At 60.9% G+C, this 17,830-nt stretch overlaps 1 protein-coding gene across 2 annotated transcripts; it reads right to left on the reverse strand.

Annotated features, from left to right (window-relative positions):
- Positions 1 to 5: 5 nt before the first annotated feature.
- MFSD12 (major facilitator superfamily domain containing 12) lies at positions 6 to 9,112 on the reverse strand. Of its 2 annotated transcripts, XM_030292264.1 has the most exons (10): positions 8,800 to 9,112; positions 4,620 to 4,830; positions 3,001 to 3,139; positions 2,729 to 2,914; positions 2,418 to 2,510; positions 2,244 to 2,336; positions 1,603 to 1,773; positions 1,430 to 1,524; positions 476 to 606; positions 6 to 376 (listed from the first exon to the last, which is right to left on the reverse strand). In XM_030292264.1, the coding sequence occupies exons 1-10, from the start codon at positions 9,095 to 9,097 to the stop codon at positions 360 to 362; spliced, it is 1,434 nt and encodes a 477-aa protein (XP_030148124.1). In that variant the 5' UTR covers positions 9,098 to 9,112; the 3' UTR covers positions 6 to 359. The 2 variants fall into 2 exon arrangements, with proteins under 2 accessions (XP_030148124.1, XP_030148118.1); XM_030292258.1 differs by having other exon boundaries at positions 1,430 to 1,773.
- Positions 9,113 to 17,830: the final 8,718 nt, after the last annotated feature.

The following is a 17,830-nucleotide window of genomic DNA, read 5'->3' on the forward strand; positions in this document are numbered from 1 at the left end:
CACAGTCCTCACCCCTGGGTGGCTTTTTATTCATAGCCAGTCGTGGCCTTGGGCACAGGGTTGTGGGACTGGGTCCCCCCCAACCCCCAAGCCCGAGGCTCCCATCAGGCCCAGTGACGACACCGTTCGTCCAGGGACCCGGCAGCACCTAGGAAACCCCGACTGAGCCTGGGGTGACGGGTGAGCTGGGCGCTCCCCTGGATCCCAGAGGGCCAAGCTCAAGAGTCTGGGCTACTGACCGCCTGCCCTCACCTGCCGCCCTCACAGCCGGGTGAGGATGGGGGGCAGGGATGGGAGCTGGGCATGGCCTGTAGAGTTCATGTGCACAGGACCGCGACCGTGGGGGGACGGTATCAGGGTTAGGCTCCGGGGTCCCCTGCAAGAGGAAAGGATGAGGGTAGTCAGTGAGGCCGGAGCCTGCCGGGGGCCCAGCCCCGCCGCCCATGGTCAAGGGTGGGGCACGGCCCCAACTCACAGCTCCGCAGGCGGATGGGCCAGATCAGGAGACTGCACAGACAGAGGGTGGCGGCCACGCCCACGCCACCAGTCACAGCCACCATCACCCAGTGGTAGAAGCCTACGCAGGCCCGGCAGCAGAGCTCCAAGCTAGGGGTGGGGCAGAAGCAGGTGAGCTGACATCCGTCAGGACCCGTCAGCCTGGGCCTCCCGCTCAGCCGTCGGGTAGCCGGAACCGGAGAGCCACCCTCAGCACCCCAGCGCCCCCTCACCCGGCTGGGCTGCCACAGTCCCCTGCTCCCGGTTGTGCCAACAGCAGCCACCAGAGGGCTCCCACCTGCCTCGGTCCCCAAGGCCCTGCACACCTGCACTGCCCCCTCCCTGCCCCCCTCCTCCTCCTGTCGCCCTCATTTCCTCTGCTCCAGCCACACAGGCCTCCTCTTTGCTGTTCCTCCCCGTTTACCTGGGACTCCCTGACAGCCACCGAGTCTCCGGCCCAGTGTCCTCTTGCCTCAAGGAAGCCCACCCTGACCTCTTGCCCGAGTCAGGCTCCCACAGGTGGGGTTTCCTACACACCTTGCATTGGTCTGGATCACGCAGCTATGTACTCATTAAAGTGGCTGGCGTTGCCCCAGGTCCATGAGGACGGGAACAGACCGCCCTTGGTCCCAGAGCCCAGACTTCTACAAGGCTCGGCCTCAGTGCTCTAGAACCACCGGGGTCTGGACAAGACTCTGGCTTTGCCCCAGCCCTGCCCACGGCCCTGGTACGTCCAAATGTTGTGTCCTCCGCGCACAGCAGACCCCGCGTTTGCTTCCTAAGTAAGCCAAGTGCCGGAGGTAAGGAACAGCCGGGCGTCCCCCCTGTGAGAACCCGCCAGCGTGCCGCCTCGGGCCCAGGCTGAGTCCCCAGACCCCGGGCAGTGCCTGGCACCCGGCACGTCTTACTAAGCGAGGAAGTGAGCAGCACTCACGAGCAGGGATGCAGGCTCTGGATGGCCATGACCGCCAGCCCGTTGGCCACCTTATCCGAGAAGCTCATGGCACCATACACAAAGGCTCCGCTGTGCTGGGGGACACGGGCGGGCAGGTCACAGCCCGGCCCCGGTCCCCCAACCCCCCACCCGGTCCACACCATCAGCCTTACCGTGTGGGGGCCGATGAGGTCGGCCGTCATGGCCAGCGAGGTGACGAGGATCGTGGCACAGCCCGTGCCCAGCAGCGCGGCGGCTACGTACACGGCCACGCCGAGCCTGTCTGCCAGCGCCACCCAGGCGGCGAAGGCCAGGATCACCAGGAGGCCGGCGAAGTAGGTCAGCTGTGGAGGAGCGGGCCCAGGTCAGGCCCGCCTCGCCCTTGCCGGGCGGCACCTACCCCCTCTGCCCTTCCGTCTGCCGTACCTCTGGGCCCGGCCGCAGCCTGGAGGGGCGAGGGGAGCCATCCCTACAGGGCCCCTGGCTCGGACCCCATAAGACTCGGGGGCCTGGGGTCTGCAGCGCCACAGAGCCCGCACCGCGGGGCCACGGCCGCGCCCGGGTCCATTAAAGTTAAACAGAGTGAAATGTTCAGTTCCTTAGTCGGGCTGGCCAGAGTTCAAGGGCTCCGTGCCACCGCTGACTGCTGCCCCTGGCAGCCCCAAGTTCTAGAACCCTGGAGCCCTGAGCCCCTCCGAGGCCGGGACTCTAGACCTCCCCGACACGGGGCTTCCATGGTGTGGGTACCGCGGTCCAGAGCCGCCAAGCTCTCCGCCGTGGGATCCTTCCCGCCCACCCCTGCCTGCCCACTTACATTCCTCCCGATGCACTTGTTGACCGGCTTCATGAGGAAGGACGAGCAGAATCCGCTGACGTACATCACCAGCGGGATGGTGGCGATGAACTTCTGTCGGGGCAGAGCGCATGCGCGCCTGTCACAGAGGGCCCGTCCTCCCCGCTCCGCGCCAGCCCGCGCCGCCCAGCTCACCTTGGGCAGGTTGAGCGAGTAGGTGAGGTACATGGCTATGTACGTCTGGGACAGGTTCACGATGAGCCTCGTGCTCATGTACAGCAGGCCCACCTGCGGGCAGAGAAGGCGGGGCTCCGACGGCGCGCCCTGCCCCCATCGGCAGGGGACACGGGGCCTACGGGAGCCGCCTGCAGGGACGAGGGCCGCTAGGGACAAAGAACGTCTGCCCGGGGGTACAGGATGATGAAGTGACAACCCCCCCCCCCCAAGAGTAGGGGCCTCAGGTCCAGCCCCACTGTGTCCCCAGCGCCCCCACCCCCTCAGCACACCTGATAGAAGGCGGGCTCCCGCAGCCAGTGTTTCCAGAGCAGCAGGGGCTGGGCGGTGGGCGGGGCCAGCAGCGGGCTGTGCTCGTCGGGCTCCTCCGCCCGCGGCCGCCGGCGCCCTTCCCTCGTGCCCACGTGGAACAGCAGCGAGAAGACGGCGCCCACTCCGACCACCAGCAGGGACAGGTTCTGGAGGCCAGGCAGCACAGGGGTCGGCCGGAGCCCAAGCCCCGGGGTCCGGGGCCCCGGGGTGTCCCGCCCGGGGCCCAGCTCACCTGGAACACCCGCACGTCTCGGACGCCCAGCTGGTCGCGGACATCCCGGGCCACGTCCGCGTGCGGGGAGCCCTGCAGGCGAAGCAGCAGCCACGCGGCACCGTACACGGTGATGTTGGCCACCACGGTGAAGGCGTACCTGGCGGGAGGCAGGCGAGGCTTCGGCGCGGCGGCCCGGGAGGGGGCCCGCGCTGCCAGAGCCACCGCCGGCCTCCGGGGAGTCTCGGGCTGCCGGGTGATCTCGGCCACTAAACGTCGGGCGGCCCCAGGAAAGCCCTGGCTGCGCGCTATCCGAGGATTTACAATGACCCACGGGTCCAGCACGACGACCCGAGCTGTCCGGGCACCGGGACTCGGGGAAGCAGGGCATGGCCCACACGCCTGTGCACTGGAGATGCTCAGAAGCCAGGACGTGGGGGTTCTTGGTTCCCAGCTCCTGGGCTTTTGACAGGGCCAGGGCTCCGTGGTCTAGAAGCATCCAGGCCTGCTCCTGCTCGCAGCCCTAGAACAGCGTCCCTCCAGGGCTTGGGGGCAGAGCCTCTGGATCGCACACCAGGACTCAGTTTCCCTTTCTGAAAGTGAGCACAACACCCCCAGAGATCAGAGTGAATTGGCCACAAGGCTGGTGGTAAAGCATCGGCAGGTGGAAGGTGGCCCCCGAGCTCGGTCTCGGCCCTGCCTGGCCCGCCAGCTGGGGCCCTCGGGCCCGGGGCAACGCCCGTCATTGGCGCCCACGGCTCCGCGCCATGATGTGGAAGTCACAGGCCAGGCTGGGCAGCGCTGGGGCCAAGCGGACCGAGGTGGAGAAGGCCAGGCCCCACTGAAGATGCCAGAGGGGTGCACGCTCAGGGCGCCTCCCGTGAGCCGGTCCTCCCCTCAGCTCCGGCCACAGGGGCCGCCACCCCCTGTGCTAGCCCTTCCGCCTGGCACTCGATCATCTCCCGTACCCTCGTCCCGCTGCACAGTGGCCCGTAGGGGCGGGCTCTGCACCAAGCCTGGCCTTGCCATGCCACACAAAGGGCCTAGAACTGTGCTGCACACAGCAAGCACTGCATAAATGCTCCCATTACCATATCCAGGAGAACCTCCTTCAGTGCCTCAAACCAGCCAACAGACCAGCCCGGCGCCAGCTGTATCCGTGTGGGCAAGCTGGAGTCTGAGATGACCCTCGATCTTCCCACACCCTGGTCGCGTCCTAATCCCTCCCCTCGGGAAGGGGACTGTGGATAAGCGAGATCACTCCCGCTGTTTAGGTGAAAGTGACAAAGGTAAAGGGATCCTGCGGGTATAATTAATGGAGATTATCCTGGGTGAGCCAAGCCTAATCAGGAGACCCTTAGGAAAACCCAAGCCTCAGGTGAGACCCCAGGCCTAGCCACCACCTCGACGGGGGCCTCCAGACAGACCGCGGAGCAGAAAGCACAGCCGAGCAGAGTCAGGCGCCACACCCACAGCAACCGGGAGATGCTATCTGGTGCCGTTGTAAGCTGCTAACTCTGTGGCCACACCGGCGGAGGGATACGCCATCGTACAGACGGGTCACCCGGAGCCACACCGCCAAGCGGAGCCCAAACACGGACGGCGCCCCGGTCTCCGGGCCTCGCCGGTGCCCCACGTACCTGAGGGCCGTGAGCTCCACCTTCTCGTGGTCGTTGGTGACGAGCTCCGGGATGAGACTGAGGTGGGCGATCTGCGTAGCGGCCCAGCCAAACTGGAAGATCACGATGAAGGGCCCGTAGTAGAGGAGGGCGGCCCACTCCGGGGTACCTGCCCCGCAGCCCAGGCACGGGCTGAAGATGAAGGGGAAGGACAGCAGGACGCAGACGGTGCCTGTGGACGAACGGAGAGCGGGGCGGTCACCCCACAGGGCCTCCCCACGAGCCCCCGGCTCCCCGGGGCGCGACCAGGCGGGGACGAGCCAGGCCCGGAAAAGGCCCTGCAAAGTCATACAGTGGGGTCGGAGTCAGCAGGTTAAGGGTTCCCGGGACAAACGGGGAAGCCGGGGCAGAGGGACCCAAGGTCATGCGGCCCAAGAGGACAGCGGAGCCAGGCCTCCACCTGCCAGTTCAGGTGATGCGCCCCCAGTGTCTAATGGGGAAACTGAGGCACGTGAGGTCACGTGCTATAGCGAGTACAAGGGCAGGGCCAGGACCTCCAGCCAAGTGTTAGGAAAGGACAAGGACGAGGCCTCCCCACGCCAGCCTCGGGCTCCCCAGGGTGACAGGGCAGGGGATGGGGGGGGAGGGGTGCAGAGGGAATGAGAGGAGCCGCGGGTCGGCAGGTTGAAAGGGCGCCACTGCCCACCAGACACGCCATTTATGCCCCCAACTTCCCCCTCCTGCCTCGCCCGGTAGGGCCTTTTCCTCCCCCAGCTCCTACCAAGCGGCCCACGGGGCTACCAGCCGTCAGAAGGCCAGGGGACGCCGGGTGAGGCTACGCTGGACCCTGCCCTCCCTGAGCCCCAGTGTCCGCATCAGCTCAGGAGGAGGCCTGGCCTCTTCCTGGAAAAAAAGCCCGATACCTCAGAACAAGCCCAGGTCCTCAAGGGCAGCCAACAGGCCCTGCGGGACCGGCCCTGCCCCCTCTGCCCCAGCCACAACGGGCCTCCTCCCTGCCCCCCCGCACGCCAGGCTCCGTGCTACCCCAGGGCCTTTGCACAGGTCGTGCTGCTGCGTGGAATGCTATTCCCTCACACCGTCCCAGCAAGGCTGAGTCCTTTTCGTCCCTCAGTACTCAACTCAAACGCCACCTCCTCAGAAAAGCTCTCCCTGGCCGGCCCAGTCACCGGCCGTCCCGTCCCCGCCCCGACGCAGCCCGTCTGGACACGGCTTCCTTCTCATGTGCCTTAGCACACACACGGATGTTTCTGTCTCTGCTTGTTTCCTGCCTGCCTCCCCCGCCAGACCAGGCTCTGGGAGGGCGGACGACAGGTCTCTCTGGGTCACTCGTGTGGCCCTGGCCCGCCAGCACGGAGCCCGGTACAGACTTTCTGAGTGACTAAGTGATAATATTAATAATGCCGCCAATTTACAGCCTGAAGAGGTGGGTGTTCCCACCATCCCCATTTTCCAGCCGAGGACGCAGGTCCATCGTGTGAGCCCCAGAGCCGAGACCCCAGCCTGCCGCCCGCCCCCGAGCTGCTCCTTCCCTCCAGCTCAGGGCCCTCTCCCCCACCTCCCCGCTGGGCCCAGCAGCTGGCCTTCCCTCCTCCCCCGAGGCTCTGGACCTCACGCCCCGCCGCGGCGCCCACGTCCGCAGTCCCGGGATGGGGAAATGAAACCAAAACCACCTTTCTTTGCTATTTCTCTGGAACTGGCGCGTGGGCGGGGCATCCCGATCCGATTCCTGGGGGCGCTGGGGCCCTGGAGGCCCCCGCAGGGCCCAGGCACAAACTGTACACTCTGGTCAGAAGAATGCGCCGCCCTGGCCAGAACCCGCCCTGGAGCCGGCCAGGCCAGGTTAACCATTGTCTGGGCGAGGCTGCCTGGCTGGGGGACCTTGGGCAAGGGACTTGGGGCCTCAGTTTCCAGAAAGCGGAGATAACAAAAATATCTGCCTCTCAAAGTCAGCGTGAGTTAACATGCAAGGGGCACCCGGGTGGCTCAGTGGGTCGAGTGTCCGACTTCGGCCCAGCTCAGCTCATGATCTCACGGTTCGTGGGTTCGAGTCCCGCGTCGGGCTCTGGGCTGACGGCTCGGAGCCTGGAGCCTGCTTCGGATTCTGTGTCTCCCTCTCTCTTTGCCCCCCGCCCCCAACTTGTGCTCTGCCTCACTCGCTCTCGAAAAGAAACATTAAAAAATTTAAAAATAAAAAAAGATTAACGTGCAAAACCTGCCTCGCGAGCTTTAAAACTGTGGTAGGTCACATTTGCACAGCTGTCTCAACCGGCCGGAATGCACGCGCGCACACACTCCTATCCATCCTTCAAACCCCCAAAGCTAACGTCCCTTCCTTCAAAGCTCTGTTTCTCCCTTATGAAACCTAGTCCACCCGCGTGCCCCAGCGTGGACCCCACGGAGAACCATCCCCTGTCTGGCTGTATCCTCTCGGGGCTGGGGGAAGCCCAGAGGGCTTGTTAAGGGAAAAAGTGAATCCATCACCACCGGACACAGGCTCAGCGGCAAAAAAAAAAAGAAAAAAAGAGAAGTGGGGAGGGTTGCCAAGGTGACTTTCACTCAGGTCCCCTTATCAGGCCTCAAGAGGGGCTGCCTCGGCTTCCTCTCAGATCCTCCCGGGTCTCCCCACACGCTCACCCTGCGGCGGCGAAGGGGAAGGGGTGCAGGTGGAGGCCGTGGTGCCTGGTAGGGGTGCGTAGCCCCCAGGCCGGTTGTACATAAACACAAAGCCGGCTCTTTATTTATAAAGGTGCCTAACCTTTGCAGGGGGGAGGGGATGCCGATTCTTCCTCTGGGGTCTGGTGGGGGCCTCACTGAACCCCAGGCCTCCCACCTATGAAAGGGGCGCAGAATCAGACTGCTAACAGCGTGCGCTCCCGGGGACCCCTTCCCACGGCTGCTTCCGGCCCCCCCAGGGGTGGCTCCCCTGTCGGCCCAGGGAGAAGACCCCCACACCCACGTATCTGTCACCTGTCAGGCCTAGGAACTATCGCGTTTGCTCGTCAAGGAGTTGACCTGAACAGAACTGCGTTTGAGGCCGGGCTCTCAGACTCTGCAAGCAATCCCCGCACGGGCCCAAAGAGGAGCACCTTTCCCGTCCGCTTTTCAGAGGGGAGCACCAGTCTGAGTCTCCCGTGTCTCCCTGCTCCCCTCCCCGGCCGCTACAGTCTAAAGTGACCCCAGGGCAGCCTGGGTGTCCTCGGCGCCCGAGAATCCCGACCTCCGGCCGCTTGGAGATCTGCTGCACCTGGCAAAAACAGCACTCACGAGGGCCCAGGGCAAGTCACTGCCTCCTCGGTCACTGTTCCCAAGGGCAAGGAGACATCAGCCGGCCCCTCCTAGCTTCTAGAAAGCTGCCGCCCAGAATTCGCAGGGCAGGATTCCTGTGCCTGCCTCCCGAAATGCCCGGCGGGCCCCAAGTGCCGGGAGGCACCTGTGCCAGGGGGAGGTGGGCAGAGAAAGCGGCGGGGGCTAATCTCAAGGCCCAGGGTCCACGGCGGCACAGAAGGGATGCTCGGAGGCCGGCCTTATCAAGGGTGTGCACGGGGCGGGACACCCCAGCTCCGGGGGCACCTGCCTCCACCCCCTCACCAACACAGGTGTTCTGACAGCTCCCCCAGAGCCCCACCCTGTTGGCCCCCCAGACCCCAGCCCCCTCAGCCAGACAGACACAGACCCCTGACTCCTTGGTCTTACCTGCCCCCAAGTCTTGGCTCGGGGACAGCACCCTCAAACCTCCCAAGCACCAGGCTGCCCGAGCCGGGGCAGACGATGGGCAGAGGTGCACCGGAGAAACGGACAGACTGACGGGGGGGGGGGGGTGTCCAGGCAGCCTGACCCCCCCACTCACACCGAGTTGTCCTGGGTGGTCACCCAGACAGACAAACAGAGAAGCCACTAGGCAGGCAGAGCGTTCAGGGTGCCCACGGGGGTCAGAGAGAAAGACAAAGGGAAGTGACACCGGAGGGTCACGTGAGCGGTCAGATGGCAGACAGAAGGAGTACAGGGCAGCTAAGCAGACAGATGGGGGAGGCTCGTGGACGGGGGAAAGCAGTGGACGCGGGAGGCTCAGGCCTAGGGCAGGCGGGCACAGGAGGGAGGCTCGGGCCCCGGGGCAGGCAGTCCGACGGGGGAGGCTCGAGCCGGCGGGCAGTCCGACGGGGGAGGCTCAGCCGAGACTTACCGACCAGGTGCCAAGCCTTCCGAGGGCCGCAGCGGGCGCAGCGGCCGGCGGCGCGGTCGGCCTCGTAGCCCACGAGGGGCGTACACAGCCCGTCGGCCACCTGGCCGAGCAGCAGCAGCAGGCCCGCGCCGCGGGAGCTGTAAGCGCGCACCGAGTGCAGGTAGAGCAGCAGGTACGTGAACCACATGGACGCGCACAGGTCGTTGAGGAAGTGGCCCACGGCGTAGCTCAGCCGGGCGGCCAGGGACAGTGGCCGCGGGGGCGCCCCCGCTCCGGCTGCTGGGGGCCCCGGGCCCATGGCCGCGTCCCGGACTCCGGCCGGGCGGTCGGGCGCGCGGCAGGCGCCCCGCTCTCCCCGCGCCGCCGCCCAAGTCCGCCCCGCGGAGCGCGCAGGCGGCCGCCGAGCCCCGAACCCAAAATTAAGGCCTGGTCGGGGCGGGGCGGGGCGGGCTGACGGCCGCCTCCACCAATCGGGGCCGCGCGCCGGGACCCGGAAGCCAATAACCAGAGAGAGGGGCGTGGCCTCGGGGCCGGTTCGGCCTCCGTGCCGGGCGCCGACGGGGTGAGACGGTCCTAGCGCCGGGCGGTTCGCCCGCGGGTGAGAGGGACCCCCACGCACGTGGGCGGCGACACGGGAGCGCCCACACCCGGACCCCTGCCTTCAGGCCGGCGCCCCCCTCGCCTGACGGCAGCGCTACGAGGCCTACCGTGTGGGCCGGGAGGGGGCGGGCTGGGGGCGCGGGAGATGGGGGAGAATTCTGAGTCTGAGCTCGCCCCTCCTCGGGGTCCGGTGACTTCCCGACCCGGAGAGACCCAGTCGGACGCGGAGAGGACGCATTCGTTCTAATTAATTAGTTATTAAGGATAATAATGGGGATAATCATCATAATAACACCAGCTGGTGTTTAATGAGCGCCGGCTGTGCCAAACGGCCCACGTGGGTTTTCTCACCCAAGCCTGGAGGGAAGCGAAGCGAGTGTCTCCCATTTCACACAGGCCCAGAGAACGGAGCGGGCGTGCCCCGGGGGCTCAGGGAGTCAGGTGCCTGCAACCCCTCCCCACCCTCCCCCAACCGCCCTCCCACGACTGGGTCACCACCCAAGCGGTTTCAAGTTCCCCCAAGCGTTGGGTGCTGTTGTGCCCCCGCGCCCCCAGGGCCCCTCCGGCGGGGTTTGAACACCCGCACTCCAGCCAGAAACCCCACTCCCTCCTGGCTGTTCCAGCCTTTAACTCTGGAGAGCCTCAGTCTCCCCAGATCTGGAATGGGTATAATGCACATTAAAAGTTATATGGGGCGGAGGGGGGGGGGGTGCGTAGCGCCTGGGTCGTTCAGTCCAGTAAGCTTCCTACTTCGGCTCAGGTCATGATCTCCCCGGTCCTTGGGTTCAAGTTCCCTTCCGCCTCTGTGCTGACACCTCGGAGCCTCGAGTCTGATTCGGATTCTGGGCCTTCCTGGAGAGGCAGAGAGAGAAGGAGACACAGAATATCTGAAAAAGACACACACACACACACACACACACACACACACACACACACGGTGCGCGACCAGGGGAGGGGTAGAGAGAGAGACACAGAATCCAAAGCAGACTCCAGGCTCCGAGCTGTCAGCATAGAGCCTGACAAGGTGGGGGGGGGGGGGGGGGCCCGAACCCACCAACCCTGAGATCATGACCTGAGCCAAAGTTGAACTCTTAACTGACTGAGCCACCCAGGTGCCCCTAAAAAATTGTAAGTGATATAAGGGGCCCTGGCTGGCTCAGTTGGTAGAGAGCGTGACTCGATCTCAGGGTCCTGAGTTCCAGTCCCACGCTGGGTGTAGAGATTACTTAAAATAAATAAATACATAAAATATTTTTCAAGGGATATCATTGTTAGCTCTTAATAGTCTCAGAAGGTCTACTCATCACCCCTTCCTCCCCTGTCATTATACAGTACTCTGCGCTGGCCCACATCACAACCCTGATATCTGCTTTCCCTCACTCCCCCCACCCCCACCCCCGCTGTCGCTGGGTCCCCCACTGAACTCTGATCCCCATGAAGGCAGGGACTGGGTTAGTCACTGTGTTGTCTCCAGGAATGCCCAGCCCATAAGAGGAGCCCGAGAAATATCTGTCCATGGGGCGCCCGGGGGGCTCAGTGGGTTAAGCGACCGACTTCAGCTCAGGTCATGATCTCACAGGTTCGGGAGTTCGAGCCCCGCGTCGGGCTCTGTGCTGACGGCTCAGAGCCTGGAGCCTGCTTCGGATTCTGAGTCTCCCTCTCTCTCTGCCCCTCCCCCTCCCCTGCTTGTTCTCTCTCTCTCTCTCTCTCTCTCTCTCTCTCTTAAAAATAAATAAATAAAAACTTAAAAGAAATATCTGTCCAATGATTGGTGGGCGTGCGGAGGCAGAGATTCAGAAGTGTAGACAGAAACCGGGAAACAGACCGCAACCCACTGACAAACCGGAGGCTCAGGCAGCCCGAGGGGGTCCCAGCCCAGACTACCCACCGTAATACCCACATTTTTATGAAAAGGGGCCTGGAAAATGGGTGTGGAGGGGGTAATGGGGACTCAAGAGGTAAGCTAGCAGGGAGCGGGGAGATAAGAGGTTGAGGTCACCGATGTGGAGGAGATAAATGATAAGGAGAGACAAGAATCTGAATTCTTTCCTTCGTGTGGGGCAAGCTCCCCTTCTGTTTCCCTGGGGGAGTAAAAGAACACCTGAAGAAACTCTTGCCTCACTCAGCTTTACGGGGCTTGTAAAATACTCGCCTCAGCTTTTAAAATATTTGCTACGGTTTTACAGGGGCGCCTGGGTGGCTCCATCGGTTAAGTGTCCGACTTTGGCTCAGGTCACGATCTCACGGTCCGTGGGTTCGAGCCCCGCGTCAGGCTCTGTGCTGACAGCTCGGAGCCTGGAACCTGCTTCGGATTCTGTGTCTCCCTCTCTCTCTGCCCCTCCCCCGTTCATGCTCTGTCTCTCCCTGTCTCTCAAAAATGAATAAACGTTAAAAATTTTTTTTTTAATAAATAAAAATATCTGTTCAGGTTTTATTTAAGTAATCTCTCCCCCCAACCCAACGTGGGGCTCAAACTCACGACCAAGAGTCTCTTGCTCTAGGGACTGAGCCCGCCAGGCCGCCCCCCACCCACATTTTGTATTCACGTTTCTCATCTCCATTCTTCCCACCTCCCCAGGAGATCTTATAGTACCTCTGGCCCATTTTTCCAGGGAAAACAGGCTTTTGCAGAAGTCCTTGCCAGAGGGACTCAGGATCCAAACTGGGCCCCGCGTGATCTCCAGCATCTTTGAGTTCTTTTTTTACATATTTTTTAACGTTTTTATTTTATTTTTTGAGAGGCAGAGGCAGAGACAGAGCGCTAGTTGGGGAGGGGCAGAGAGAGAGAGGGAGACCCAGAATCCGAAGCAGGCTCCGGACTCCGAGCCGTCAGCCCGGAGCCCGACGCGGGGCTCGAACCCACAGACTGTGAGATGGTGACCCGAGCTGAAGTCGGACGCTTGACCGGCTGAGCCACCCGGGCGCCCTGAACATCTTTGAGTCCTTTCTGCACTGGCCCGGGAGGACCCACCTGAAGATACCCTTACCAGCCTCCTGCGTGGGTCAGGAACCCACAGGGATCCTCCCCCAGCAGCCCTTCCGGCAGATGCGCCACGGAGGAGGGGTGGGGGGTTGGCAGAAGGACAGACAAATGTCTGGCTTTTACTTCCAGGTCCCTGGGGAGCCACGTAGGGTTCTGAGAGGAGGTGGGAGGGTCAGATAAAAAGCTGTACGAGGGCGGGGACTGGGCAGTCTACTCCAAAGTGGGCCTCAGCTCCAGGGGTTGGCAAACCAGTGGAGGGCACACATGCCCGCCCCCCCATAAGAGTGGGGGTCAGATTTGCCAGGAAGATCAGAGAAGGTCCTACCCGAGAGGGAGGATGTGAGAGAGAGTGGAATGCCTTGCCCTCAGGATGGGACAGAGACAGACTTGGGGTCAGGAGAGATCCAGACAGGCTTTGATGTCCCCGGAGCACCCCCAGCTGCCCCCCAGCCCCTGCTGGAGATCGGATGTCCCGGTGGCCCCAGTAGGAAGAGGGGTTTGCTTTGATCTTCCCTCAGACCCAGCCCAGGAGGACTGGGAGTAGGGGTGGGGAGAAGAGGGGAGAGGCGGAAGGAAGGGGAGGGAGGGCTCCTAGAACCCAGGGAAACAGCCAGGAACTTCCTTAGATTCCTGGGGTGGCTTGGGGGGCCCAGGCAGCCTCAGGCAATCCCCCGAGCCTCAGTTTCCCTCTTTGTAACGGGCATGACAGCAGCACTGCTGAATAGGGTTAGGGGAGATTAGGCAGGTGAGGATTCGGCCCGCAGAACAGAGTTTCCCAGCCCAGGCGCTGCTGACACAGGGCACCAGATCATTCTTTGTGGCGATGGGGGGGGGGGGGGCTGTCCTGTGCATCCCAGCACAGGAGCAGACTCCGGCCCCCTCCACGTTGCTACAACCAAAAATGTGTCTAGGCTTTGCCCAATGTCTCCCTCAGTTACCCTGGGTGGCAGCCGCTCACTGTACTAGAAAATTCTCTGCAACAGGGGTCTGAAGCTGCATGGACAAAACCAGCAAACGCTTTCAGTCACAATGAGCAGCCCGGCCCGGTTCTGAGGGAGAACATTAGTTATACATTCTTTTAATGTTTATTCATTTGAGGGGGGTGGGGAGGAGCAGAGAGTGAGGGAGACACAGAATCCGAAGCAGGCTCCAGGCTCCGAGCTGTCAGCACAGAGCCGGACGTGGGGCTCGAACCCACAAACCTTGAGATCATGACCTGAGCCGAAGTCGCAAGGTCAAGGGGCGAAGCCACCCAGGCGCCCCTGAGGGAGAACCTTAGTTAAACTCATTAAACCCTTACAAAGACCTCCTGGGGGGGGGGGGTAGACTCAGTTATCCCACTTCACAGAGAGGCAGACTGAGGCTCAGAGAGTTTGTAAATTGCTCAAGCCACACATGAAGGGCTCAGGGCCACCTCCCGGAGCTTCTGAGGGTCCAGCAGCAGCCGGGGGGGGGGGGTGTGCCCCCTCCTCAGAGGTTTGAGACCCCAGCCCCCACACCCCTTCTTTCCAGCAGCTATGACCTGTGTGTCCTCATCCCTTCTTTGTCCTTCCCAGCAGCCCCCTGTGTTAAATTTGTCCCTAAACAAGCCCGAGGAGGGCTGGGATGTCCTGAGAGAGCGCGAACCGGATTCTTGATTCTTCTGTGTCTTCCTACGTGCCCCGGAAAAGCAGTCCACGGGCCCCAGACAGCAGCGAGGGCTGTCACAGCATCAGCCAGGGCTGCTTAGACCGTGGTGGCCCCTCGGAATGCCTGGCCACGCAGGGCACCCGGCCACGCAGGGGCAGGTGACGGAGCGAAAGCGGCAAGCGGCAGGCTGATGTTTACGTCTTCAGCATGGTGGCGGTGCGATCATTCAACACAAGATGTGGCCTCACGTTGACACAGAAACATACACGTGTACGTGTGTGTGTGTGTGTGTGTGTGTGTGTGTGTGTGTATGTGTCGTGTCTGGCATTGTGTTTCCCCCCACAAACGCAAATTCGTGGGTGGAAGTCCTAACTCCCCAGCACCTTGGAACGCGCGACCTCACGTGCCCATAGGGTCATCGCAGACATGCTGAGTTCAGATGACGTCACACGGGTATAGGGCAGTAGTGACCCACTGAAAAGGGAAATCCGGACACAGACACACGGGGCGAAGCCAGGTGACAAGGAAGGCAAAGAGATCGGGGTGGCACCTGATTAAGCCAAGGAACACCAAAGATGGCCCGTGACCCCCCCCCCGGAAGCCGGAGGGCCTGTGGCACATTCTCCCTCAGGGCCTCAGAAGCAACCAGCCCTGGTCCAGTCCTTGACGTTGGACTTCTAGGCCCCAGAAGTGTGAGGCGATACGTTCACAGTAGTTCAGGGCCCCGGTTTGTGGTGCTCTGCTGGTGCAAGTCCTAGAAAACGATCACTCTGTGCGTGTGTGTGTGTGTGTGTGTGTAGGAAAAGTTTTAGTAAGAAGGGTAACAAGCTGATAATGGGGAATATGGTGGACGCCTTAACTACACAGACTTTACTTCTGTGCACACGAAACGGATTTCCACGTTATTTGCACCGTAAGATTAATTTCAAAAACAAAGAAGCTTAAGTCATCCTTAATGGATCTTGTATTTCCAGGTCTGCAGGTTGGGCCTCCGACGACACAAATTTCTCCACGAAACGCAGAAATGGAGGCCAAAGAAAGGAACGCGCGCAATTTACGACTTTCCGGCAGCCGTGGCTGCTGGTTTTCCAGCGAGCTGGGTATCGAGAGGCCTTTATGTTGCTAAGAAAAAGCAAGGGGGCGCGCCTGGCTGGCTCTGGCGGTGGAGCGCGGGCCTCTTGATCCCGAGGTCGTGAGTTCAAGCCCCCATGTTGGGTGTGGAGGCTACGCAAAAGAAGAAAAAGAAAAAACGATTCGTAGTTTGGGGGCTAAAAAGGATCTGCTCTTGAAATGCACGCAGGATGTCAGGTCGAATCGGATAAAGGCCGCTACTCGTAGACGTCGCTTGTTGGGGGGTGTGGGGGCGTGTGGATCGCATGAAATGGACTGAATCCATTGCAGATTGGACCGAAGACGCTTTTGTAATTTTTTCCAGAAAATGTCCGTGCCACGAGATGTTTTGTTTTTGTTTTTGTTTTTCTCGATGCCAAGGAGCTGCAGATTGCCTTCAAAATCGACCTCAAAACACTTCATTGCTGGGGCGCCTGGGTGGCTCAGTCGGTTGAGCGTCCGACTTCAGCCAGGTCACGATCTCGCGGTCCGGGAGTTCGAGCCCCGCGTCGGGCTCTGGGCTGATGGCTCGGAGCCTGGAGCCTGTTTCCGATTCTGTGTCTCCCTCTCTCTCTGCCCCTGCCCCGTTCATGCTCTGTCTCTCTCTGTCTCTCAAAAATGAATAAACGTTAAAAAAAAATTAAAAACAAAAACAGTTCATTGCTTTTCGATGGACCAGAAGACCCCCGCCCCGGATTTCCTCAGGTGGTACCTTGGGAGTGGGGAAGACAGTTTCCAAGGCAACGCCAGGTCACTCAAGCCCGAGGGGGCGGGGCTTGGAGGGTGCGGCTTCCCCCGCCCTCCAGCGTGGACTTGTCACCTGGATTGTTTCTAGCCGAGCGGCGAGAGGCAAGGGTGACCGACGAAGCCACAGCAGCGGCTGCATGGAGTCCGGGTCTGTCAAAATTCCAGGGCGCGGTCCTCTTACTCGACCCTGGGCTGCCTCGTAGGAAAACAGGTTTACTGAGATTTAATTCACATGCCATATAATGCATCCATTTAAGGTGTGCAATTCCGTAGTTTTTAGTATATTTATAGCTACGCCACCCGCACTGCGGGCTAATCTTAGAACATTTTGATCACGCCCGAAGAAACTCCGCGCCCATTAAGCAGTCTCTCCCCACTCATTCCCCAGCCCCAGGCAACCACTCACTTCCCGTCTTTGTGAACTGCCTGTTCTGGACATTTCGTATGAATGGAGCCACACACTTGTGGTCTTTTGTGGCTGGCGTCTTTCACAGAGCGTCGTGTTTTCAAAGTTCACCCTTGTCGTAGCGTGAGTCAGCAATTTATTCCTTTTTATGGCTGCTAATAGTCTATTGAACGAAGGGACCACATTTTGCCTATCCGTTTACCCATTGGATGGGACACTTGGGCTGTTTCTACTTCTCGGCTGCTGTGAACATCCTCGTACACGTTTCTGTGTGGACGGGCGTTTTCGATTCTCTTGGGTGGATCCCTAAGAATGGGGTTTCCGGATCGCGTGGGACCTTCATGTTTATTTAGTGTTTCGAGGCGTTGCCAGGCTGTTTTCCAAGCGCTTGAAATTTTCTGCATTCACTCCTTTGTGTATTCAGCAAGTATGTAGCGAGCAGCCCATAGGGGGCACTGCGCTAGGGGTTGGAAGCCTTAAAAACCACCTGCCCCTGGGGCGCCTGGGTGGCTCAGTCGGTTGAGCAGCCGACTTCGGCTCAGGTCACGATCTCGCGGTCCGTGAGTTCGAGCCCCGCGTCGGGCTCTGGGCTGACAGCTCAGAGCCTGGAGCCCGTTTCAGATTCTGTGTCTCCCTCTCTCTCTCTGCCCCTCCCCCGTTCATGCTCTGTCTCTCTCTGTCTCAAAAATAAATAAACGTTAAAAAAAAAAAAAAAACCACCTGTCCCTAAAAGAGCCACTTAGGCCAAGTCACGACCTGCGGCTTCATACCTAACCTAACAGCGGTTGCCCCAGAAACCTTAAGTCTTAAAGGGTCAGTCGGGAACTTTCTCATAAGCACCAAGTAGGTAATTTGTCTCCTGGGCCCTCTGCACCTCAAAGAATGAGATAATCTGCATAATAAGACTTCCTGCTTAGAGAAGTGACCTTGCGTGGGACAATCCTTTCTTTTCTTTTGCTAAGAACCTCCTTGCCCCACCCTGCTTCCCATAGAAACCTTCCATTTTGTACAACTCTTTGAGCCCCATTCGCGAATCCCTTAATAAAGCCAATTAGCTCTTCAAATTCATTCCGTTCAATTTTTGTTCTTCAGGGGCCCCTGGCTGGCTCAGTCACAGAGCAGCTGACTCTTGATCTCCAGGTGGTGAGTTCGAGCCCCACACTGGGGGTAGAGATTACTTAGATAAGCAAATAGAGCTTAATTTTTTTTTTTTCTTTTGTTGTGCTGCAGCAGAGGAAACAAACGTGTGGAGAAAAAATAAGACAGGGTGTACGGGGGAAACCTCATCGAGAAGGTGACATTTTAGCAAAGACCTGAAGGAGATCAAGCCGTGAGCCTGGCGGATAACCTGGAGGAAGGGCACAGCAGGTGCAAAGGCCCAGAGGTGGGAATGAGTGAAGCGGACACGTCTGTGTTTGAGGAGCAGTAAGGAGGCCGACGGAGGAGGCGGATGAGGGCAGGGAGGTGATGTGGGCAAGGTGTGTGAGGTCTAATAGGACGTGGTGCACAACCAGTGACCCCAACTGTCATCGCGGGAGTAGGGCAGTCCCAGGCAG

This window comes from Lynx canadensis, chromosome A2 (genome assembly GCF_007474595.2).
Source record: "Lynx canadensis isolate LIC74 chromosome A2, mLynCan4.pri.v2, whole genome shotgun sequence".
NCBI classification, from domain to species: domain Eukaryota; kingdom Metazoa; phylum Chordata; class Mammalia; order Carnivora; family Felidae; genus Lynx; species Lynx canadensis.